The 24,061-nt window shown below is 46.2% G+C and overlaps 8 protein-coding genes across 8 annotated transcripts; 5 read left to right on the forward strand and 3 right to left on the reverse strand.

Annotated features, from left to right (window-relative positions):
- Positions 1-245: 245 nt before the first annotated feature.
- Positions 246-2,524, reverse strand: ASPBRDRAFT_70358 (sterol desaturase family protein). Its single transcript, XM_067629073.1, has 4 exons — positions 2,463-2,524; positions 1,448-1,691; positions 1,309-1,394; positions 246-1,251 (listed from the first exon to the last, which is right to left on the reverse strand). The coding sequence occupies exons 1-4, from the start codon at positions 2,498-2,500 to the stop codon at positions 687-689; spliced, it is 933 nt and encodes a 310-aa protein (XP_067483998.1). The 5' UTR covers positions 2,501-2,524; the 3' UTR covers positions 246-686.
- A 190-nt stretch (positions 2,525-2,714) lies between these two features.
- Positions 2,715-5,213, forward strand: ASPBRDRAFT_35906 (NCA2 family protein). The gene is made up of 5 exons (XM_067623396.1): positions 2,715-2,887; positions 2,940-4,505; positions 4,554-4,679; positions 4,733-4,865; positions 4,959-5,213. Exons 1-5 carry the CDS (start codon positions 2,871-2,873, stop codon positions 4,971-4,973), a joined length of 1,857 nt encoding a protein of 618 aa, XP_067483999.1. The 5' UTR covers positions 2,715-2,870; the 3' UTR covers positions 4,974-5,213.
- An 860-nt stretch (positions 5,214-6,073) lies between these two features.
- On the forward strand, positions 6,074-7,692 carry srgA (Rab family GTPase srgA; the record flags this gene model as incomplete). Its single annotated transcript, XM_067626423.1, has 4 exons — positions 6,074-6,103; positions 6,157-6,424; positions 6,498-6,794; positions 7,676-7,692. The coding sequence occupies 4 exons, from the start codon at positions 6,074-6,076 to the stop codon at positions 7,690-7,692; spliced, it is 612 nt and encodes a 203-aa protein (XP_067484000.1).
- Positions 7,693-8,169: 477 nt separating this feature from the next.
- Positions 8,170-10,476, forward strand: ASPBRDRAFT_111914 (putative AAA family ATPase; the record flags this gene model as incomplete). The annotated part of the gene is made up of 2 exons (XM_067616606.1): positions 8,170-9,696; positions 9,748-10,476. The coding sequence occupies 2 exons, from the start codon at positions 8,170-8,172 to the stop codon at positions 10,474-10,476; spliced, it is 2,256 nt and encodes a 751-aa protein (XP_067484001.1).
- Positions 10,477-11,425: 949 nt separating this feature from the next.
- ASPBRDRAFT_201845 (uncharacterized protein) lies at positions 11,426-12,031 on the forward strand (the record flags this gene model as incomplete). Its single annotated transcript, XM_067621611.1, has 3 exons — positions 11,426-11,501; positions 11,555-11,661; positions 11,711-12,031. Exons 1-3 carry the CDS (start codon positions 11,489-11,491, stop codon positions 12,029-12,031), a joined length of 441 nt encoding a protein of 146 aa, XP_067484002.1. The 5' UTR covers positions 11,426-11,488.
- Positions 12,032-12,357: 326 nt separating this feature from the next.
- atrA (protein kinase MEC1) lies at positions 12,358-21,190 on the reverse strand (the record flags this gene model as incomplete). The annotated part of the gene is made up of 26 exons (XM_067616780.1): positions 12,358-12,552; positions 12,599-12,717; positions 12,768-12,852; positions 12,913-13,000; positions 13,054-13,176; positions 13,235-13,317; positions 13,373-13,497; positions 13,569-13,766; positions 13,818-14,100; positions 14,159-14,359; positions 14,403-14,499; positions 14,600-14,761; positions 14,816-14,908; positions 14,971-15,068; positions 15,121-15,424; positions 15,486-15,966; positions 16,017-16,557; positions 16,620-17,849; positions 17,909-18,151; positions 18,206-18,685; positions 18,767-18,863; positions 18,921-19,073; positions 19,125-19,520; positions 19,575-19,876; positions 19,931-20,556; positions 20,605-21,190. 26 exons carry the CDS (start codon positions 21,188-21,190, stop codon positions 12,358-12,360), a joined length of 7,389 nt encoding a protein of 2,462 aa, XP_067484003.1.
- Positions 21,191-21,685: 495 nt separating this feature from the next.
- On the forward strand, positions 21,686-22,782 carry ASPBRDRAFT_60453 (nucleoside deaminase; the record flags this gene model as incomplete). The annotated part of the gene is made up of 6 exons (XM_067628238.1): positions 21,686-21,726; positions 21,801-21,924; positions 21,980-22,084; positions 22,278-22,486; positions 22,539-22,636; positions 22,698-22,782. Exons 1-6 carry the CDS (start codon positions 21,704-21,706, stop codon positions 22,778-22,780), a joined length of 642 nt encoding a protein of 213 aa, XP_067484004.1. The 5' UTR covers positions 21,686-21,703.
- Positions 22,697-23,847, reverse strand: ASPBRDRAFT_35915 (putative NADH-ubiquinone oxidoreductase 21 kDa subunit; the record flags this gene model as incomplete). The annotated part of the gene is made up of 5 exons (XM_067623398.1): positions 22,697-23,091; positions 23,176-23,378; positions 23,442-23,647; positions 23,707-23,723; positions 23,785-23,847. The coding sequence occupies 5 exons, from the start codon at positions 23,842-23,844 to the stop codon at positions 23,011-23,013; spliced, it is 567 nt and encodes a 188-aa protein (XP_067484005.1). The 3' UTR covers positions 22,697-23,010.
- Between the last annotated feature and the right edge of the window lie 214 nt (positions 23,848-24,061).

Genomic DNA, 24,061 nt, shown 5'->3' on the forward strand with positions numbered 1-24,061 from the left:
TTTTATATATTTAAATAATTATTTAAATATTTAATAAGTTTCTTTCTCCTCTATATTTTTTTAATTTATTTATTAATTTTTTTAGAATTTTAGTAATTTCTTTTTTTTTTTTAATATTTTTTTTATCTTTTTAATTTTTTTTTATTAATTATCAGTAGCTTCCTATTCCTTAAATATTTACTGGCTGATGCTGTTCATATTTATCAGAGTAGGTTAGGTCATGTGACAGCTGATATAAGGATCACGTGAGGAGCAGGGGAGGCGGAGGTCTCACCCTTGCCCGGTTCCCCCGTTTGCCATGTCTAATATCTAGCAATCTGTCATAGACAGCGTAGGACTTGGTTCGTACATCTCTTATCATGAAAATCAAGCACTTGAGTCTAAACTACATAGAAGAAAATCTACTATCAAATATGTGAATCACATAAGCCCACTTGAGGCATAAGTATAACCCAACCCTAAGCTATAACGACATCCTCAGCTAGTCAATCGACCGAAAAGAACTAAACTCAAATTAAAATCCATATCTCTATTATTAGCAGGTGTAAGTCATAAAATGATGTATCGCGTCATCGATAATCATGGTCAAGCTCCGCCAACTGAACATGTCGCCAGCGAGCCTATGTGACCCTAGGCCGTGCTCAATGCAGGCGAGCCTTGATTCAGGCAATTCAGCCCTTAAGATATCACTGAGCCTTCTTGGTATCCTTCACAGCCTTGTTTTCTCTTCTCCGCTTGATAGCCTCCGGGGAATATTCGGTGTCCAGAACATAATCCCACCACCGAAAGCTGCTCGAGTAGTTCCCGACAAACTTCTCGTGATGGAGATCATGGTGGTCTGCTCCAGCCCAGAAAGGGAGGAAGTGATGAAGACTCCAGGGAAATTCATAGCCACTGTGCGCATCAATTGCCTGGAAAAGCCGCAAGACGATCCAGATGTACATCGTAAAAATATGCAGGTCGCCGGTTACTGCACACCACAAGATCGGGCAACCAACAGTACCAAATCCAAGAATCATGACTTCAATCGGAGAAGCATATTCAGCTGCCATACCAAACGGCGCGGAGTATTGGTGATGAATCTTGTGGATAGCTTTATACAGTGGACCCCAATGGAGAGCACGATGGGAAAAGTAATGCCACGTGTCTTCCAAGACGAAGAAGATCGCGATCTGATAAGCCATTGTCCACAAAGAGGGGAAAGGTACAGAAGTAGATAGGCCAAAAAACTGAGCCATTGGGTGAAAAAGCCTAGAGCTGTCAGTAACCCGTCACAGAGGAACCACAAGAAGACGGAGTGTTTCTCACCATATCTGTGGCAACTCTACGGTGAAGTGGCTAAGTAGCACAAACTTCGCGCAATCCCATTGCTCCCGTAAGGATGGTATTTTGTTCTGCAGCCTGGTTAGAACGATGGCAGGTAAGACTGGGTAATCCTGAGCCTCACACTTTGAATCTTGTAGTTTTTGAACAGACCCAGAGTGTCTATAAAGATCCAAGGGAGGGAACGCCCGAAATATACAATTTCGTGCATCACGAAAGACATGATTCCAGTTGCAAGAACATCATTTTGCATCCAGGCATACCATGCTGTCCAGAGTCTTTCGATCACGTTCAAATGAGTATTGTATTTGGAGATTTCTTCAAATTGGCCCCAGTATGTTTCTGGCGTAGACAGCAGCGTGGAATTCCTATTTTCCGTAAGAACTCATATACAAGAAGGGTCGTACATGGAAAGCAGCTCACATTGTACTGGGATGGATGTAGGCCGACTTTTTGCCTTGGTACTTTTCTTCTTAACTCTCCTTCGATAAGCCCTCGCTGTCAATAGTGGAAATACGTAGACAATGAAGATAAAAGAAGTCTAGAGGGTCGTGTTTATGCGATTGGCATCCGGCCAAAGTTGTAGGCGTGAACCAGAGTCTTGCAGCGACAAATAGATGGTGACGGATTGTTGCCTGTGAGAGTTGGCTGGTATTTCAGGAACACCAGTGGAAGAACCGCGCGACCAGGACAGCCGCTCCCGAGGTGGCGAGACCTTTCCCCCTGGCCTTGGACCTTTCTGGCACCACTGGCTAGCCGACTGGGACCGATATTAGTTAGCTCCACTTGCTTGGAAACTAGTTTCTACTCCTTGGTAGATACTTTTTGTTCACTACATATTATTATCTAATTATATTATTATTATTATCAATATTTTTTCTTACCCCTAGCAGCTAGTCAACGCGACCTTTTGCACTGCACGGTAACGAGTATTTAGGTAGGTCGAGACAATTAGATATGCTCCGTACACTCACAGTGTATATACTACTTCTTGTCCCCGAAAAGCTTACAGTCCCCTATTTAATGGGCGATCCCAAATACGGGCCGGTGTTCCAAATTAGTAAGCCACAATCAATTGTGTGAAAACTAGAAAAGGGAAGGGCGTGCTGAGCATTGTATGTGTATCACTCAGATTTTACGGAGTACTATCATGGCCACTACTTTGTTCGGCATACATTGATTGTACATTTGTGCATATATCAGCAGTTTGCAGATGGAGTTGTCTTCTTGGTACGAATTATCTACTGCATCAAATCTGAGATTCTATGGGCTTATGCCTTGGGACAACAATGTAGGCTATATTAGAAAAAGTGCATTATTCAGCCAAAATATGCATAGTTATTTGATATAAATGGTTAATCCTTCTACTCCGTAGTCTGAAAAGAGAGTACGGGAGGCAGAACAAGGGAGTTGGCTTGATGTTTGCATGATTTGCTTGGTGCGCATGACGCCATTCTCCTAAATATGAACTTGATCGGTATCTCTTCCAGCTATTCAACAAAGATATTATTGTTGGTCTTGCTTTGCTCCCTGCCCCATTATTCGCAATGTATGCAATCAACAAGTAAGTTACCCACATATCTTGCTAGCCGACGTAGAATTTGACCCTGCCACAGCAGAGCGTACTGTCTGGATACACGTTTTGATAGATTGCGGCAGCGATTGAATGACAAATCCTATCCATCGCTTGACTTCTACGAAATTGCAAGCCAAGGGAGCTACCCTGCTGAGAATGTCGCAAAACTGGAGAGGCTTATGGACTCACTTTCTATGACATCCAAGTCTCAACCATTACTGCAGACAGAGGCACTCTTGAAACTGATCGCCGAATACCCTAAGGATGTGCTCACTGGTGATTATACGTCCCCAGACGTGAAAGTATTCATGTCACACGTGGTGGACACATCTTGGCTTGTAGCTGCTAAAGCTGCAGTTCAGACTTTCGGTATTATACTGAACACCCTGTCAGATGATGTGCTCTCCCTCAATGACGAGATGCTCTATTGGGACGGCGTTCTGGAGTCCCCTTGGTCACTCGGGCTTTATATGCTCCAAACTTCACCAGTGGTTCTGTGGAGCCGGGTTCGAAGATTCTGGTACAATGCTAACTCTATGAACTACTTTCGGGCGTCCGGTCCACCTGGCTGGATGCAATTTTACGAATCTGTTCGCCAGTGTGTCCATTCACAAAGTTTGCACTCCTGGAGGGGGAGGATCTTATTACCCCTCTCTACAGCGAAGTCAGATGTACGGCAGAAGCGGAAGTCGTTGAGCGCATTGAAGGATGTGAATGCTAGTAGCATTGGAATCCTCATAAGGAATTGTTTCTCGGGCGAGGTGGGCGACAAATATTCAAGCGACAATGGCTATGGCGTGTTTGATGAGAGCTGGCAGATCAACGTCCTTGAGGGTGTGGCTATGATGAAATTGCTCCTCGAAGACGTGGGAAAAGAAAGTGTTATATGGAATTATGAAGAACACCTAACCACAGTGATCAATCAAGAAGTCTCTTCAGTGCGCATGCATTACTGCAGTGACCTATCCTCTGAAGGCCCGAAATTCGTCATGAGCGAATTGGGCTATATACTGGAAGAGCTTTTACCAGGCTATGCCAAAGCTTCAGCCACCACAATCAACAACTCTGGGCGCCCCCATTACCTAGTACGTTTTTGGTTACCCTTAACTCTTGCAGTATTTTCAGCAAGTACATCACTGGACTTGTTAAGAAATAGACGACATGAGCTCTTGGAATGGATTGCCGACTTCGGTTCAACAACAGTCGAATTTTGGAACAACTGGGTTGTAGACCCACTTCGCAGGCTTATCGGGACTATAAGGCATGATGAAAAGAGTGAAATTGCACTGATGAGTAGAAACAGCCTGGAAGCCGATCGAGCGAGTCTGGAAAGGATGGTTGTGGACTTTGTTCTTGATCGTTGTGGGCCGAACATGAATAATTATGATGCCTCTGATACTCAGATCATTACGGCCAAAGTTCGGGAAGGTGACTTGACACCAGTGCTGAAAGCCTATGAAAATGATCTGCGTAGTCCCTTTGTTGGGACAATTAAGGGTGACCTGGTGCGAGCACTCCTGATACAGATACAGAAGACGAAAGTAGATGTCGAGATTGCGATAGGAGGGATTGACGCTCTGTTGAAAAGTCAAGAGCTGGTTTTTGGGTACGAATGTTGGCCAGGAATACCAGAGTAGCCATTAACTTTTTACAGGTTTATTGGACTAACCCCAGGCATAATGGTGTCATATGCTGCTCTTCGTTGGCTTCACAGCTTGCTTGGAAGCCGCAAGGGCTTGCGGATGGGTAAGCAGCAGGACGAAATGAGGCATGCTTTGCGGTGAGTTCTGACCTAATTCCCAAAATCGAATTATAATTAATATGATGCCATAGCATTGTCCATCGGACTTTAACATCATCAGCCCCCAATCCTGGCGGTGTCCTCGCTTTTAGGGACTATGGACTGCTGATATGCAACGCCGAAGTCCTACTTTCGAAGGCGCGGATCATGCTGAAAGGTGCAGATCTTCGTTCATTTCAGGAAGACATCAACGAGTTAGTCGAGCGAGATACAGTTGACCGGCAACTCAAGGTAGTTGAAAGAATGGGTTGGGTATACTCAAGATGGATTTGATGGATGCTCACTCGCCTGGGGTATCATTTCTGCATAGCAGAACTCTTCCAGTGAATGATGTAGTGTGTAACTCTTGGCTCTGGCTGTTGACAGTATCTCCGAGATGTTCTCCTTTATTTTCTCTCACGTTTCGTGTCAGACGTATTATAGAGCATGATAGGGTATTGAGGTGCTGTAATATACACCCAGCTCATGTACAAGAAAGCTCATTTCTAAAACCTTGTCAATCCTAATGTAAGCTCGGTGAACTCGTGTGTCCAATGCTAGGTACTATTCCAATACCCGAGGGTGAGATCAAGGTCATAAAAACAGTAAGCTGGATGCAGTAAGGTATTGATGCTATATTCTCATCAAATAATACCCTCATAACTCGTGTTGTCCGTCTTGGTTGGAACATTTGACCCGAATCACAGCTTCAGCAGTAGTCTAGGGAAGTATGAAAGCTGATAATACTTTTATCTGTGGGGTGGGCTTAGGTAGACACGACGATACTAGGCGATTACACAAGTGCCCGGGATACTACTCCGAACATGCACTGTATGTGCATACCCCTTCCAGCTTCATAATAAACCTTGAAAGCTTTTAGTCTCCCTAAACCATTCCCTGTCATCACTGTCTATCGACCGAAGATATCACTGCGGCAACTTTGAGAAATTTAGCGTTTTCAGCGTCGCCGATTCTTACTTCAACAAAGGGTCTCCGATACAACACCTGTCTTGTCCCGTCCCGTCCCCTGACCCCATTCTCCGGACCGGCTCCTGGTTCCGTGGAAGATCCTGAATCCAGCACCTGCCACTATTCGATGACTTGAGCTCTCTTGCTGTCGGTATTGTTGACGGAGACCAGCAGACAAACCAAGTAAAGTGAAACCTTCATTCCAGTCAAGAACAAATTCATCCAGACACCATAAGCGGAATCTCAAGGAATAAAAGAAAAGAGAGGGGGCACGCAAGACCAACAGAGAGGGAGAGGGGAGAATAACGTCAGACCCAACCCAAATAAGACCAATATCGAGTAGGGGTTAGTGTTTGACGCAGAATCTGACTCACTCTCACGGCTTTCATTCCTCGCCTTGTATACCTCGAATCTGCAGAAACGAGATGGCTGGTACAAGGAACTACGACTTTTTGGTAAGTACTGACTAATGCCTCAAGAAATCAATAAGCTAAAATCGTTTTTGTAGATCAAGTTGCTACTGATTGGGGACTCGGGGGTGGGAAAGTCATGCTGTCTATTGCGATTCAGCGAAGACTCGTTCACTCCATCGTTCATCACTACCATCGGAATCGACTTCAAGATACGTACCATCGAATTGGACGGTAAACGTGTAAAGCTCCAGATATGGGATACAGCTGGGCAAGAGCGATTTAGAACTATCACTACCGCCTACTACAGGGGAGCCATGGGCATCCTTCTCGTTTACGATGTCACCGACGAAAGGTCATTCCAAAGTGAGAAACATCTTTCTTGAACTCGAGGTAAATCTCAAGATAATATGATGCTAACCTCATTCAACTTACCTAGACATCCGTACTTGGTTCTCAAATGTCGAGCAACATGCGAGCGAAGGCGTTCACAAGATCCTCATTGGCAATAAATGCGATTGGGAAGAGAAGAGGGCTGTGTCAACCGAGCAAGGGCAGCAATTGGCCAATGAGCTTGGAATACCATTCCTTGAAGTTTCTGCTAAAAACAACATCAACATCGAGAAAGCCTTTTATGATCTCGCATCCGATATCAAGAAAGGAATGGATACGTCGAAGTCCGAACAAGTCGGCTCCCAGGGCGTGAGCATAGACCAGCAAGGTTCCGGGTTGAACGGCAACGCGGGTGGGAAGTGCTGTTAATTTCACATTGCACCCTCATTTGGTCTTCGGGATACCTCTTTTCATTATGACTCCATCTCTTTGCGCGTTACAGGTTTGTGTGCCATGGCTTCAATACATCATTACGTTCACACTTTGAATAGATGCTGGGAAGCTAATTGGCTGATTTCGCTCCTAACCCATGTATGTTGATAATGAAGGCGGGGGCCTATGGTTTTTGAGAATGCCTTTATTCTTCTTTCTGTTTGTCTTGGGTTCTCGTCCATTCACTACTATCGGAATATTCTAGGTGGCGTTCTTCTGTTGTATCCATTACTGTGCAAGTGATATTAAGTATAAAGCATAAAGCATTTCTGCAAGTATGGTGTAGCGCGCCTATCAGCATCCCCTGGTAAAGTAATCGTGAGGTAAGCTGGGATACGCCCGTAGTTAATTATTTGATCTTGGCAAGGGTTGGGAGCAGCCAGAGATTCAATCCTGGAGGTGATTGTATCATAACTGAAGATCATCGTTTAGTAAGGACAGCACTGAGGCCTTTGAACACACTACATAACGAGCGTTACACATAACATGGGTGAAAAAAAAGAGGAAAAAAGAGCAGGATCATGGATTAACTTGTTCAAAGAAAGATGTGCGACAAGCCAACTAGTTGGACGGGTTTAGAAGGACGCTCGAACTTCGTTGGTAGCGCGCACTTCACTATAAATTATGTCCTCGCTGTACAGCTTATTCAAACGCATCTCATCCATTGACTGAAGATAGCACTTAAGTGCCAGTCTGCCATTGTACAGGATAGAAGTCCCTATCGTGTACATGCAAACATTTGCGGCTGATATAGTATACCTTGGATCTATTGTATCTTCTGCTCCTCTCAAGTGGGGCCGTGTGGATAAGATGGCCCAATGTTTGCGGACACCGTACGGGGTACAGATTTTGTCGGATTTCATCTTCGACCCTGGTTTCCCATCCTCTTTTTCCCAACTTCGTATGAATCAGTCAATTGTCCTTTAGGTTGATTTCAGCAAGGGAGGAAAGGGTTGATCATTGTGAGAGAGCGTTTCACATCCTTGCCCTGGATTTTACCTTATCAGGTCTTCATATTCCTTTTCTTCACCCCGCATCGATCAAATATTCTCATTCAAGAGCCAGTTTACTTACGCTTTTCTTGGATTAGCAGATTGTAAGTCAGGCCAGTCTAAGTATTCAAACATGTGAAACTTGGTCGCTTTCAGTGCCCACAATTTACTGATTAATGCGCCTTATCTTGCAGGTCATGGTACAGTAAGAATCAGGCGCTCTCTGCTGCAGTAGTGGAAACGCGGGACACTAGTCATTACTTTTGGAGGGGTTTCTAGCTTCCGCTAAAAATTATGTCCGAAACTCGAACTTTTACAGTTCGGCCGCTGTCAAAGCAAACGAGAAATGATCATAGAGATGCCTTTCGTGTTTATCTCTCCTCCTCATCCCTGGCTTTTCTGAAACTCAGAGCTGGAGACGTGTGCAATATTAGTCTCACCGGCGGACCATCAAAAACGGCAATAGCTTGGAACGCAACCGAGAACATCCAAAATACGGTTGTACAGACCTCGAGAACTCTTCAGGAATGCTATGGAATTAAGATCGGTGAGAAGGTTACAATATGCAGGGTCAACGAACCCCTGTATGAGATCGACACAATTTCCATCATAGAGTGTTCAGATAGTGATAGGATTGCAAAGTACGGCGCGATTCCACCCTCTGACATAATTCACTGGTCATGGTCTCTGGAGCTTCCTCTTCTGAAGTGTGATGGCATTGCTGTTGGCCTAGTATTCGAGCTAGAGCTTCGGAGTCAACGCCGAAGCTTCAGAGTGGCAGATATTTCAAGCCAAGATGGAAGCACTGGCAGTACTCTGTTCAGGTTCGCTGAACCCAGCAAGATCATAATGGGCGAAGATCTTAGGAAACCTTTAGAACGCGGAACACACAATATTCAAGTGCGGCCAACTGGGCTCGGAGGGATGAACCGGCAAATCGAAATTATCAATGAAAGTCTTGCTGACTTTAACACTGGTCGACTCAATATAGTAATGCCTTCTTTTTATGAACACAGTCGAGGCATTCTTCTTTATGGACCCAAGGGAACAGGTAAGACGGCGCTTCTAGAAGAGATCAAGACAGCAGGATGGAGGCAAACATTTCATATTGGTTCCTCAGCCTTTGGCCGCAATATTGGGGATGCCGAATCCAAGCTGCGCAATATCTTTCAAGAAGCAATGCGTTGTCAGCCTAGTGCAATCCTTATTGATCAGGTGGAGTTCATTGCGCCTAGACGGACATCGCTCGATAGCCAATCGTTGGCATCGGTTCTATGCGAATGCGTCGACGCTACAAAGAATGCATTCGTTCTTATTGTGGCTGCAACCCGTCATCCGAATGATGTTGATGATGCCCTGAGGACCCCACATCGACTGGCAACTGAAATCGAATTGCATATTCCGACAGCACAGGATCGAGCACAAATATTACGTGCTATATGTGGATGCCCGTCCCCGTCATTGAGTGACACCCTCATAGACATGATAGCGGAAAAAACACACGGTTACGTTGGTGCCGATCTCTTTGCTTTGCTTCAGTTGATTAGTCGCAAAGCACGACAAAGACAAACACTGGAATCGGTGCCTTGTTTCCGTGACGAACGCATACCTACCGATAACGCAGTTGGAGGCCAGAGTACTCAGGAGCCAGGTACACCTATACATATCATAGACGTTGATGTCCTATCAGCCCTACAGGAAACTCGGCCTACTGCTATGCGAGAAGTGTTCTTGGAAACGCCTAAAGTTAGGTGGTCGGACATTGGTGGACAACACGAAATCAAGAGACGTCTGCAAAAAGCAGTAGAGCGTCCATTGAAGGTAAGCGCGCACTTTTGGGTTATGTTGTTCTAGTTCTGACAATGCCATAAGCATCCTGAGCGAATGAGGAGGCTCAATTTGAACAGCAAGAAAGGCGTACTCCTTTACGGGCCACCTGGGTGCTCTAAAACGCTGACAGTGAAAGCACTGGCTACGGAAGCAGGGCTCAACTTCCTGGCAGTCAAGGGAGCCGAGATCTTGAGCATGTACGTCGGAGAATCCGAACGAGCATTACGAGAAATATTCCGAAAAGCTCGTTCTGCGAGGCCCAGCATCATATTCTTCGACGAAATCGACGCTATCGCCTCGAGACGTGGCAGTTCATCACAAGGCGGAGTTAATGTTCTTACAACTCTTCTCAACGAAATGGATGGTATCGAGGAGCTTAAAAGCGTCCTGGTCATCGCCGCCACGAATAAACCTGAAGTGATAGACCCGGCGTTGATGCGCCCCGGTCGACTTGACAACATACTCTACATAGGACCCCCCGATTACGAGGCGCGGAAGGAGATATTAGACATATGGTTCCGCAAATCTGTCATTAACCCGGAAGTTGAGGTGGATGTATTGGCCCTGAAGACTGAAGGGTATTCAGGGGCTGAGATCGTGAGCATATGTGAGACAGCCGGTGATGCTGCTTTGGATGAGGAAGAGGAGACTGGCCAGGCACAAGATATCCGATGGGAGCATTTCGAGTATGCGCTCAAGCAGGTGAAGAGACAAATAACGGCTGCTGTTGTTGAAGCGTACGAACAGTGGGGTGACTCTGTTGACATATAAGCACAGCTAGTTCTATATAGATCTTATATAGCGAAGCTGTCAGTCTGATTCGGGGGAACTAGAACAATTTTCACACATCGAGTTAATGTTTTCGAATGAGTTGTTGTTCAAGAGGGAACTTTAGAGTTCAGCAGAGATTTCTTGACATGTGACATTGTTTCCCCTTAGGAACATGAATAAATGAAGACAGGTATCTTTTAAATAACTTACATGAATAAAGAAGAGAAAAGAAAAATATCGTAGCGTTGGTTCTTGATGTTGATGTGCGGGGGATTAGGATAACGAATATTTGACCCGCCTATAGTTAGTGGGAGGTAGCGGACAGCAAAGCTCCCTGGGCTGCCCTCTTCGTACATGAATGACAGGCGCAATTCCATTGACCCTGCACTTTCGATCCGTATTGGCAACCCCACTCAACATCAGACTTTCCATGCGTCTCGTTTCCGTGGCATTTCGCTTATCCAGACTTATATCTTGCTACAATACAGTTCAGCTTGGCCCTGCTAAACTCCTAGCTTTCTCCACCAAGCGGACCTTGTAGGATGCCCGAAAGATATACTCGGGGCCGCTCTCCTGCCCGTTTGCCATCCAACTCGGAATTTGGTCGGGCCTCGTCCTTGCAGCGTTCTTTGTCTCCTCGCTCAGAATCGAGGTTCAGCACTACGCCTCGAAGTCGGTCTGCGGAGCGTGGCGCTGCCCGTCGCAATGGTCACCGTTCCAGAAGCTGGTCGCGGTCACCGTCGCAGTACAGAGCGCTATCCCGTAGTCGAAGCCGCAGCAAAACTCCCAGACGTTACAGGAGAAAAGACCACAGCCGGACACCGAGCCCCCCGGCCGATGCTTCGAGGAGTTCCAAGGTCGGTTGTGCTTCCACCAATCCAGTCTATAGATTCAATACTGAAATTGATTGAAATAAAAGATAGTTATTGAAAAACTTACAAAAAATGTTACTGAATCACATCTTCGGGAGATATTCGGTGGTTTTGGTGACATACAAAGTCTTGATCTCCCTATGAATAAAGCCTGTGAGTGTTCTAGAATCATGTTTTTGGTAGTACCTGGACTGATGTCTCGCTAGTCATGACAAACAGGGGCACCGCATACATACTCTACCACGATCCTGCGGATGCGGAGGCGGCTATCGCGCACATGCATGAGGCTCAGCTAGACGGTGCCATGTTGAATGTGTCAATTGTTCTACCCAGAAGAGCCTTCTCTCGCTCACCACCACCAGTTCAAAATAGCAGAGGAAGCTTTGGCCGCCCAGGACACGGCCGCAGACCCCCGTCGGATAGCCGCGCTCCAAGGTCGCCGCCACCCGCTAGGAAGTATCGCCGTTCTCGGCATATGGAAAGGCATGACATTTATAGGCCCCGCTCTCTGTCGCGCTCCAGGTCGCCACGTCGTTCTCGATCCCTTTCTTCCAAATCTCTTTCGACTTCACCGCCAAGGCGAACACATTCGCGTATGGACAGTTCCCACCGTCGTCGCCGCCGTAGCCCGAGCTACAGTAGCTATGGCTACAGCAGTCGCAGTGACAGAGACCGAAGTATGAGTCCAAGAAGAGACCATCATTGACACAGGCCTTTATTATCTTCCAAGATATTGTCTCGGTGTCATCAGAAAGTCTCGTTAGATTGTCGCAAAGAAGTGATCTACCGTTCTTTGCGCTGCTTAACTACTTGAGACTTGAGACTGATATGAGTGATTCTGTACCGGCCCGTGAATCTCTACAGATGGATAAATTGAAGTATTGCCATCTAATTCATAATGTTAAGTTATGCCGTGCACGTGAGGAAACTTTGGCAACCCATGTAGCCCGCGCTCAAAATCCTGCAATCACAGACCACCTAGGGCCAAGGCCAATGCCTAGAAGCTCAACTAGAAAAAGGCGCACCAGCCAATGTACATGGCAGCTAGATTTCTTATATCTGTAGCTTGCACAATCAATTCGTCCACGTGACCGTCCACCGAAAGCGGAACAGATTCCCCAGGTAGAAGGCCGCGGAGTTTGTTGCGGACATTCTCTAGAACACCGGCAGGTGTCTCTGGCGCATTGGCATGTGTACGACGCTTCTGTCTATCAGCAATGTGGGTCATCTACATCCTGGATGGTGCTTACCTTCTTCCCGATGAAGTCCGTGGTAGGATCATGCAAGAACGTCTCCAAAACGGTCATTAGCGCATCTTCGTTATGGCGAAGTAGTCTAAGACTTATTTCACATGTCTTGCGGAACGGGCCTATCGACGACGTCAGCTAATGGACTTGACGGATGTTAATTATTACAAACCATTGTATCCGTAGGCACCAAACGCATCAACCATGTTTTGGGTCAAACGGAACGGAACCAGTTCAGGTATATCAAATGTTAATCCCTATTCACATCAGCCTAAAAAGCCAAAAGACAAGCTAGTATTGAGCCTTGGGCGCCTAACCTTGTCGAAAAGGCAGTTGAAGTCGACATGTAACACACCTCCGGTACCTTCCTCGAACAATATGTTCTCACCATGGCGGTCACCTAACCTGTAGAGAAATTAGCAGGAAAGAGTTTACCAGCAAATGGTGAATCAGCGCACCCTAGAACATGTCCAACCATTGACATAACAGCACAGGATCGAGTATAGCGAAGTCTGGCGGCAAACCATGATCCCGCTTCAGGAAACATTTCAATGAACCATTCGTACAGAACTGGAGGAAACCTGCAACAAGGTTAGTTCTGACATGGAGCTCACGAGGATGTGTGTTTGGAAGACATACTTTGACAAAACTTTTGTTGTAAAAAGATGGAGCTTCGAGTTGTCGGAGCATGCTTCGTTGAGATCATGTCTGATCTCATTATACTGTAGGATTTACTCAGTCACTGGAAATCTATCCTCAAGAAGTTAAGAAGCTTACGTTTGGTGCGATGCCTCTTTCTCTTAAGAGCTTGATAACAATGTCCCTCAAAGCCCGAAGGTTGTCGACCCATTCAATTAGCCCGCATTCTTCGTTCAGCGGTGTCACAGCGTATGTCTTGATATCTACCACAGCGATCACTGAATTAGAAGGCAATGGAACAAGGGAAATGTGATGACGACCGTTAAGTACTTACACATCCGTCGTTTACTTGATTCCACATCCTTCTTGAAAAATCGATTAATCATATTGTTGAATTCCATGAGACGTTGATCTTTGCGCAGGTCATCTTTCGGTTTGCACAGAATATTGTATATCTTTCCGTCTGAGCCACGGATCCCTATCCTCCGTGGCTTCTGAAGAGAATTCAAAACCTGCACATCATCCAGTATGGCTAATAACGGTCAGTGAGATAGTTTTCAGAAGCCCACTCGAGAAGCTTTACCTTCAATAGTCGTGGGGTCTCTGGGGAAGGCCCTGAAACCCTTCAGATATTCAGGTTTATGGCTGGCTGGTAGCGCCGGTGTTAACATTGCTTGAAACGGCACCACAAGCTTACAAGGCGCCACCTTGTGACTGAATTTTAAATCACGCAAACTGACTCTTGCGACTTTGTCTTCGATGCGAGCTATACACAACCTTAGCATTTCCTCTGAAAACTTTTGCCCTTGATTAATCATGCCACGCATATCCGACGGTGGCTGATTCTTCAGTTTCTTATTTACTTCCTGCCTAGGGTTAGAGCTTGAACCATGATCTGATGAAGATTGCTTTCACTTGACCTACTGTGATTTTCTGAAGGCAGTTTATTCCTCTGGATGCTCTGTCTTTGGAAGAGGACTTCACCACTGCGAGGACAGTCCATAGCCCTTGCTGGGGGAATGAATTGACCGCCCTAGCTACGATTTTGGTTAACAAATCGTATACCGTCGTATTTGGGTGACATATCCTAGCAACAACTTGAGGGAGGATGGTAAAGAGCTTTGTCTTGTTAGCAAACTATCGAATAGAATTCGAGCGTATAGCATACCAGTGCAGCCGGAATCCTGTTCACGTATTTCTTAAGTTGTGCATGCATGTCATCAAGGCTCTTTTTTCGCTGACTCAGAGTGTGCTTCTGGAACTCTCTTTCAACGCGTCCGATCATCCCAATTAGTATAGAACTTAAAAGGAATGGTAACAGGAGCGGAAAACTTTAGAGCTTGAGGGGATCTGATCATTACTCACTCGTTGTCTCCTCTTTTCGGATCGAATGGCTGGTCGACAGTAGAAGCATGTTCTAACCAGAGTGTCAAGATCTTGGGCAAGGACTGGAACACATATTTATTTCCGTGGGCCAATGACCGAAGATAGTTGTCAACAACTAGTTTTGAGGCCTCTCCGCTCAAGCTGTGACAGACATGAGCAATTGATCATCTGTATTGTAGGGGTAGGGAGACCGACTAGATCTGTGCTTCTTTCCCAAGGGGCTTTGCTTTCTCCAAGTCCAGAATCTTGTTGTAGTGCTTGCCTAGGTAGTAATGGGCCTTTTCCCACCTGAGAACCAGTTAGCTTCTATTCTAAATACTTGCTGTACCTTTCTGGGACACTGAGGTTACCTAGGGTGGAGCTTTATGGCTTCCCTATATCTCTGGACAATGGAATCTGACTGTGTTTGCCCTGCCCTGTCTGTCCATTTGGCCAGGAGTAGATGGGCCTAAAAAGTGACAAAGTTAGATCATGTCAGTAATCTATAAGCGGTGACGTACTCGAGCCAAGATCATATTTTGATGTTCACCATTGATTGCAGTTAGCGATGAGGTGCGTTCTTGAGGGGAGGATATCTCCAATGAGAACTCATTAGCTGTGATTGCGCCTTCTAGCTTCTGTATTGCCTTTCGGTGATGACCATCTTTCCAGAGGAGCCGCGCATGCTCAATCGTGGCCGATCTATCGTTCAGACGAGCCGCATGGAGCATCGACTGGTATGCTTGATTGGTGAAATTGCCTTTGCGCGACAGACGTGCACTGGTTAACCAAGCAGCAGCTATGTCGGAATCGGTGAATTCGTTTCTTACGGCTTTATCAGTAGCTAACCCTAGAAAATTCGTCAAGACGGGAGGAATCAACATACGTTAGCTCCATCGTGGCCCTTCTCAGACCTAACAGATACTGTTTATCAGAGATGTAGCCCCCAAGGATATCCAACCGTCGATCCAGTATATCGGGTAGCTTTGTGCGTGAGTCATTGCCCTCACGGCCCTCAAGTTTCGCGCGAGCAATAGACTCCACCTCATGTAGAGTGTGTAGCTTGAGAATGCTATCATGACACGACTGCAATGATACAACAGAATTAGCTGTTAAGGACTTGGCCACACTGAGTCGTAAGGCCTCTATATGTTCCCAGAATTCCGTATACTTGCGGTGCCGGAAAGCGTTTAGGGCCAACCCGATCTCAATATTGAATTCCCCTCTACCCAACTGCGAGAACTGCTGAAGATACTCGTCTAGCTTTCCCCAATTACTTGTAATCCAGGTCGCTTCTACTGCAAAAGGTAGAAACTTTCTAGATAAATCATTTGCTTTCAAGATCTCAAACCGCGTGAGAATGGCATCTAAGATTGTGTCAACAGGCAGGCTACATGGGCCTCGGTTAGTACCCTACCTTGTTGTCCAGATTCCTTGAGACATGTAAGTAAACTCCATTGCGCTTCGCTATTGTTTGGTTCTTTCTCAAGTTGCATCTCATACCAGCTTTGTGCGGTAGCCCACCTCCCCGCATTTCGATGCTCAAGTACCTGCTGATCGATGTTTAACACGTGCAAGTGGCTTGAGATTCCTTCGATACCATCGGGTTCATCGATGCGACTATAGATATCCTGTAATCGCTGGTAGAGAGGCTCGACGATGGCGCCTGCTGGCTCAGAATGTTGGGTTTTCCACTGTCTGATGTACTGTTCCCAGTGAAACAGAGCTCGTGAGAATGATTTGCACTCAACAGCCCTCTTGGAGATGACTTCTGGAGGTATTGAACTGAGAAGTGTCTCTACAGCCTTTGCTTGCCAATGCCATGTGTCTAACAGAGCATGGCGAGTCGTTCCCTTGTGGTTGCGGTTTGAAGGATAGCTGTGGTTCCTGAAGCTATTTATTTGTTTCTTTTTGCCCTGTAGCCATCTAGAAAGGTAGTCGAGAACCTCGAAAATGCTCTGTTTCGAACAATGAGAGACAATTCTATCAATCCGCGTAAAGTTAGAGATACACTACTCACCTGGCTGCACAAAATGATGTTCTCATGTATATAGTCATTCGTGTCGGGTAGTGGATGTGACAGGACATGCACAAGTTCGCAGCGTAGATCTTCTTTCTCTTTTGCGCTCCCAGAAACTGTACGGTTGAGCACCGCGAATGGCAACAAAAAGGATGCTATCGAAATGTCTTGTCCTTTCACAATGCGGCTGCAAACACTAAATACTAATTTGGCATTGTCACCATTTCCGGCTTGCAATAGATCTTGCACAAAGCTCCGTAGCCAGTTGCCATGTGTCAGCCCGACCCTGAACAAGGGGTAGCTACAGTTAGTGTTGAGGGTCCCAATGGTAACTGTATACTTCGACGTAAGAAAAGGAGCTAAAATGTTGCGGACAGTTTCAGGCAGCTCTAGCCAGCGCTGATACTTCTCGTCTGCTCGGAAGTCACGAGATCGATTGGCCACAGCTGAATCGAGACCACAGAACCTGAGTAGGTTCTGCATTGCATATGCAAGGAATCCCTGAGCCCTAGTATTTGAAGCTGACAGGAACGTCTCGACTAGCACGTTTTGAAGGAAGAAAAGTATGAAGTCAAAGGTCTCTTCCATGCTGTCAAAGTTGGATAAGACCAAAATCCCTTTTTTTTCTCTAACCGTGTCCACTCGGTTAGGGTCAAGACAGCCGATCAAACCTAGACATTCAGCCGATAAGGTGGTTATAACATCTGAGCTAGTGTTGAATTTCACACAACAATCAAGCAATGACCGTGTCAACTGTGCAACAACTGGATCTGGAATCTCACTGAGGACAGATCTATGAATGAACTCTTCGTTCTGAGAGAGATAAGGTACCAGCTCACGCAAGGATTGCTCAACAACTGTTGCAGTATCATTTTGGCAGCGACGAATGAATGCGACGAAATGGCTTCGTACATCCATCTTCTCTTTCATGCTATTCAGCGTTGCTTCATGTTTGGAAAGTATCGGAATTGAAGATAGTGAGGGCATGGTGTCGAAAATATCGCGTACCAGATCATGGTGGGACTGCATGATGTATCCAACGAGTTCGCTCGCTTGTTTCCTTGTATCTTCAGTAAAATTGTCCCAGTATCTGATCACAATCGATAGTGTCTGATCGATAAGGGGCTCGACTTCCTCTTCTTGTAAGGAACTGATCAGTACTCTCCAGACGATGAAAGCATTATTACATAGCTCCTGAATATCAAGAGCGGAACGTAAACATGCGCATATCTGTCCCACTTTAGCCTACTTCTGAATATTATATAATATGTGTTGAGCCATGCACAAACCTGCGGTAAGGCGCTACTGATATGGCCGCGGGCAACCTTTATCATTTCTCCAATCGCTGCAATGTTCCTTTTCTTCTCAATCAGAGGTTGCCTGATTTGAAAGTCATTAACAGCGTGGGCAAACTGCGTGATTATTCCAAGAACATGCTCCTCAATGAAGTGTCCTATTAGGTCCGCTTGTCTTGGTGCGTGACCTGACTTTCGTGGAACAAGAACGGCCAAGAGATGAAGTGCCCGGAGGAACTACAATTCCTTCCTTTCAGCATCAACCGCGTTGTGGCACTGGAAATGACTTACTCTTTTGCCTTTATCTTCCCCCAAGTCACCGAGGCCTTTAAGTAGGTCACAGGAGATCAATATCGGCTCAATCCTTAGAAGCTCAGCCAAACTACGGCCGCTGAAGGCAGCATCTACCTCTGACAAAGCGGACATGACGGACTCTTCTGGGTTTGGCGATGGTTGGCTCAATAGAAAAGCGAGTATCGATGCGAGATTATTCTTCTCTGAGCAAATATCGAATGGTGTCTTGGTGTCCTTGTATGCTGCCCCGACTCTGATGATTACTTCTCGCTTCCGGGTAAGCACCAGATATGGAAGGACATAGGTCTCAGTCAATCTGAGGAAGTCATCTACTTTCATACCCAGAAGGTCGCAGAGCTGTTCTGCCATGTAGGGGCGAGACTGAAAGTTTCTGACAACGGTTACTGACAATGTCCTCCAAAAAGGCCTAAACAAGGCGGCTGGTGTGACAGAAAGATGCTGTGCAAGCCCCGAGAGCTAAATTATGTTAAATAATGAACCAAATGTAATCACATATGGAAGACAGCATATGTGTACAATATCAGAATCTACACTTACTTCGGTATAAGCCACCGCACCTATAAATGGGTTCGGATGCCCAAGGTACTCTACCAGACGGAGAAGTATGATATTCATCTCTTCGTCATTAGAGAACCTGCAGATATACAAAGGTTAGACAATGCTGATGACTGCCTGATAGTGTGACACTCACTGCGCCAAATGACATAGAGTAAGAATACAGGTTTCATGTAGTGGCGTTTCCTGTTTCTCCGAGAGGTTCTGCAACCAGTCCAGGATGACGATAAAATTACTTCGTCGGGTTTCGTGGTGAAGGTCCTTACGAACGAAGGAGGTCATCAAATGTCTAAAAGTGGTCAGCACTTCCAAGCTTCAACAGATCATTAATGAACGATACCCTGTAGTAAGGCGTAGCTCTCTGACAGAGCTTTTGAGAGAATTCAAACAAAATTCGCCGAAAACAGAAGATGTGAGCTGCATATGAGCTGGATCGGAAGTATGCATTAAGGTCCTTCTTAACGCAACTGCCCCAGCTATTCTCAGGTTTGCAGTCCGTGAAAGGTTTGAGATGATGTGGTCCAAGATCTGGCAGAGTTCATCACTCCTGAGAGTTTGCAATTTGCTTTCTGATTTGAGGCCACGACATTTGCAGTCGCAGATTCTACAGTTGAAACTGTTCTCAGAATCAACATTCATGATATCTACCAGGTTTCCAGACAATGCACAGGGGATACTGCACAAAATCCACAAAAACCTCAGCTTGTCCTGCTCAGATAGTCCAAGGTATGATGTGCTTTCCGTTATCAGTCAGCATTCGAACTAATGAGAACAATGCACGTCCACTTACGGAACCGCACAGCTCAGATCTCCCAAGGTCCCGGGCTGGTCGCAGCGGAGTAGTTTGAGTGACTCGGCTATAAGTTTCTGTGCCACATTCTGGTTTTCTCTGTCAGCATCCAACTCCGGAAGACAGCGACGTTTGGCCATGCAGACGGCTCCAACACCATTGGAAGGCTGGCTAAACCTCGGGATTTCGTGAACAGCTAGCGATTCTGATATATCCCCAGTGCAGACAGCTGCCTCTGCGCCTTTTGCAATGCGAGATTTGTAGAGCAAGGAACAAGATATGAGGGAGCTCTCGATCGCAGCCTAGCCTTATGTTAACCAGACGGTAGCTTTAGTGGGGGCTGTATAGAATGGTACCTGAAGACAAGTCTCTAATGAATTGAATAATGCGAGATTACTCTTAACATGTAGCATAGTAGCCCTCATCGCTCGCATTAGATTCTCTTCGGATGTAAAAGCATTAGTGAAGCTGTCAATGGCATGACTTAGGTTTCTTTGAAGATCAGTAGCCTGCTTCAAGCTATCTAAGGCCAATGTCTCCGCGAAAGTCTGGAGGAAATTGTATGCTAGCTGCGGTTTCGGTGACATATATGAAACATGGTCGCAGAATCTTTTTATGAATCCCAGGAACTGTGAAAATGTCTGCATCTTGCTCGCGATGTCAGCTGCACCTGACTTGCAGTGCCAAACAACGCTGAGCTTCCACAAGCGCCGATAACCATTAGCTAGCCACGTCAAGTTCTGTCTTTTGGAGGGAATATTGGAAGAAGCGTAAGCATTTATTGCAGAGGTGAGCATGCTAAGGCATAGACGGACTGCTTGATCGTAACTCTGAAGTCTGATCGATCTTTTGAAATATCCACAACGCAGGTCAAGTCTGTCCAGAACCAAAGTACAGGGCTGGTTCGGATTTACTACAAGGGAGCTGGCCACATGGGTAACCCGAGCTCGAGACTGATAGGCCTCAATGGCATCAATGAGTTCTGGAGGAATTAGTATAGACTCAGACCTAGCCGAGATATCTCACCAACCAGTAGTGCAGGCCTGAAGAAAGGCAGTTATACCAACAAACAGAGGCCAGAGCCTCGTATGATTGTGCGAAGCGTTCGATATACTTGAGAGGATGCCATCGATTCTATGTTCAACACGCTCATTGTCCCAGGTAGAGAACAAGTGGACTAGCCAGACGACTAGACACGAGTACAAGGGAATTGGTGCATCCCTTCCGAGGACTTCTGGGTCCGGCACCTCCAAAAGCGCTAATGGGGCTTTGTCAACAGCATTCTGGACGATGTCCAAGCAGTCCAGGAGTTGACCTTGCAATTCCGACCTATTGTCTCTGATACAAGGTTCCAAACCTGCTTTGAGCACGATGCAAACCAGTTTCTTAACATCGGAGATACTATCATTAAGCTGAAGTTGACTATATCTTCCTTCGACCAACTCATGGCGGAGCTGCGAAAATGCCTCTTTAGTTAGGCCAGGCGTTCCGTCGCCCTGTGATGAAAGATGTGGTACGAGGTTGGCTGCGAGTGTAGAGGAGACCGGCTCTGCAGGATTCCAATCTGTAATCCCAGGAATAGGCAAACGAGACTCCTTGCGCTTATTAGTTGCCATTGGCGATGCTTTTATACATGGTCCAGATTTCTCCCAGGCTTCGTCGCGCGCAAAGGTGATGACCAAACTTGAGGTCCCCCGTACTACGGAGTAATACTCGTGTATATTTCGGTGACGCGCAGTACTGTGTAAGTACATGCATGTCCTCCCCGCAGTGCAGTGCATCCAGTCATGTGTCGGGGGTCCGCGAAAGCACCAGGATACAAAGCATGAGAAGCGCTTACCAGGGATTATTGAATTATATAGCCTCTTGTAATGGATTATCATATGCACGGTTACAGGTTAGTAGTCTATACAGAGCAGTTGGAGGCGCTGGTATTGTTACTACTATAAGCGGACTTCCGGGCGGTGGGTAATAAAATGACTTTTTGAGGCAAAATCCTGATAGCTACACTCTACAGCCTACAAGTAATGTTTCCCTTGTCCGCTTAATGTGTAGAAACGGGTAGGGTAAACGGGAAAATGGTTCTCGAATTATAGTAAATCTCGTCTTCATTTTCAGCTACTTTGTACATGCAGAGTGGGAGACTCCTCAGGTGACTTCTACTTGCTATCAAGCTACTCTTTGTGTGCTCAGTGCCGGCTACTACTCAGCTAACCAACCCCACAGCAACAATTCCACGAGGCTCTTCTCAAGCCAGCAACTGAAAAATAAGATGTCTGGTGATATGCCACCTGTGTCGCTGGAGAGCAACTCCGAACATGCTTATTTCATGAAGCAGGCACTGATGATGGTAATTGTATCTTGCCCAAGTGACACTGAGATAGGTATTCTTATACTCGCACTAGGGAGAAAAAGCTCTTGAGACTGGTGAAACCCCAGTTGGCTGTGTTCTGGTGTATGACAACAGGATTGTTGGTCATGGAATGAATGATACCAATAAATCTATGAATGTAGGTGAGCCAGGCTGCCTGAAGAGTCATCTCATGGAGTTTTATGTTTTTTCTTTCTTCTTTCTTCTTTTGATCAACTCTGCGAATCTCGAACCAACACACCCCCTCCCTCATTTCTCGTCTCCAATGAGAGATCTCTTCTACACAGATCGAAAGTATCTATGGGATCTAAAACAATCGCCGGTTTTATCAGGGTACAAGGCATGCCGAGTTCATCGCCATCGAGGAAATGCTCCAGACTTATCCTAGGTCAGCACTGCGTTCCACAGACCTCTACGTAACAGTCGAACCGTGTGTTATGTGTGCATCTGCTCTAAGACAGTATCAAATACGGAAAGTATACTTCGGCTGTGGGAATGATAGATTTGGAGGAACAGGTAGCATTCTATCACTACATGCCGAGTTCGTTCGTGTCTTCCTGTGGACATACACACCTAGAGCTAATCCATGCTAGTCTCTCAATAGATCCACCATACCCTGTGCAAGGTGGGTTGTTCCACAAGGAAGCTATCATGTTACTTCGGCGCTTCTACATACAAGAAAACGAGAAGGGTAGGTGGAAGGCTTGTGATAGTTGTAGCAGAGTAGGCTTCTAACACATTCTTTCAACCAGCGCCCAAGCCTCGCCCCAAAAAGCATCGTGAATTGAAAACGGATTTTAACCAGGAAGTCCCTATCGCCTCGACTACACCCTAAGCAGGGCCGATGTGGCCCTGGTCCAATGGCCGCACAAGGAAGGAAGCCGAAGGCTAGATAAAATCTTCGATCTGGTGGAGAGGCGATCGAGGTAAGTTGCAGGGACGGTGAAGTAAGGAAAAGGTTCCGTCTAAGTTTTTGCGTTGCTTCGGGAACTAAATATACAATATCGCGCGAGAGCCAATGAAACGTTAACGAGCAGACCCTTTATCACCTTTCATATCACAAACTTAAGAACTAGCTTGCTTCAACCGCTCGGCTTCCAGCTCCCGCTCGGCTTGCTGGTAGTATTTGGCCGTATCGACGCCATGCTTGTATTGTAATTAGTAATCGAATTGACCCCCGACGCTAACGATTATGTATGAAACGTGAGATTGCTTCTCCATTGTACTTACCTGATCGTGGTTGACAAGATTGAACCATGGAAGAACATGGATAAATAGCTCAGAGTATCTAGAGTTTCGAGCAGCAACGCCTTGAAGGTATGAGGAGACTTTGGATGTGCCATATAGGGATTCTCCTTTCTTGACTTTGTCTACCATCTCCTTCATATCCATATCAGCTTCCCTCGAATTCTCCGTGAAGCCATAGAAGCGGTCTGTACAAGGAAGTTAGTGTCGAAGACCCTTGAACAAACCAACATTTTCAGGGTTGCACTGACTGCAGGATCTCTGGTAGACCACGTGGAGACCTCCAATAAGGCCAATTGCCGTTGCTAGACGCATGACGGGAGCGAACCCTCCCCTGCCAACATGGGACGGGCTCACTCTTTCCATAATCCAGAACGCAAGAGGTGACGCAGCGGCCATTCCGCCACCCACTGCGTAGTCAGAGGGTCGTGCATATCCGAAAACTCGTCTGAGATGCCTGGTAAAAAAAAAAACGGTGAGTCAACTGCAACATGGCAACGTCAAGCTGGTCCATACGGGTCGGAGTCAATTAGCTACAAAAGCGAAAGTTAGCCGCAAGGTCCGTCAATTCGGATAGAGAAACATTAACCCTACCGGGTAGTCCGTATTGGCCCGCTTTGGGGGAACGAGAATCGTTTTGTGATCAGTCGCCATCGTGACCGGGCTGAGACAGTGAAGGATGAATTATAATGGACGTCTCTGGATTGGCTTCCGCTTCAATGGAGATGGAAGTCGGACGGAGTTGTGCCAAGCACAATGCTATGCCGGTTGAAGACTAGTAACTCGTTCATAATTACCAAGCAAATAATACAGTGACGCAGTTATGCCGAAATGCCAGTTGTAACCTGTGGTCACGCTATTGTGACCGCCT

Source organism: Aspergillus brasiliensis, assembly GCF_001889945.1.
Source record: "Aspergillus brasiliensis CBS 101740 unplaced genomic scaffold ASPBRscaffold_1, whole genome shotgun sequence".
In the NCBI taxonomy this organism is placed as follows: Eukaryota; Fungi; Ascomycota; class Eurotiomycetes; order Eurotiales; family Aspergillaceae; genus Aspergillus; species Aspergillus brasiliensis.

Bases quoted from the DNA above. Each gene is read 5' to 3' on its own strand.
- ASPBRDRAFT_70358 (XM_067629073.1), bottom strand. From the start codon at position 2,500: ATGTATGCCGAACAAAGTAGTGGCCATGATAGTACTCC. The intron at 1,395-1,447 runs GTGAGGCTCAGG...ACCAGGCTGCAG, and splicing joins AAAACTACAAGATTCAAAGT to AACAAAATACCATCCTTACG. The intron at 1,252-1,308 runs GTGAGAAACACT...TGACAGCTCTAG, and splicing joins GTAGAGTTGCCACAGATATG to GCTTTTTCACCCAATGGCTC.
- ASPBRDRAFT_35906 (XM_067623396.1), top strand. The intron at 4,506-4,553 runs GTACGAATGTTG...AACTTTTTACAG, and splicing joins AGTCAAGAGCTGGTTTTTGG to GTTTATTGGACTAACCCCAG. The intron at 4,680-4,732 runs GTGAGTTCTGAC...ATGATGCCATAG, and splicing joins GAAATGAGGCATGCTTTGCG to CATTGTCCATCGGACTTTAA.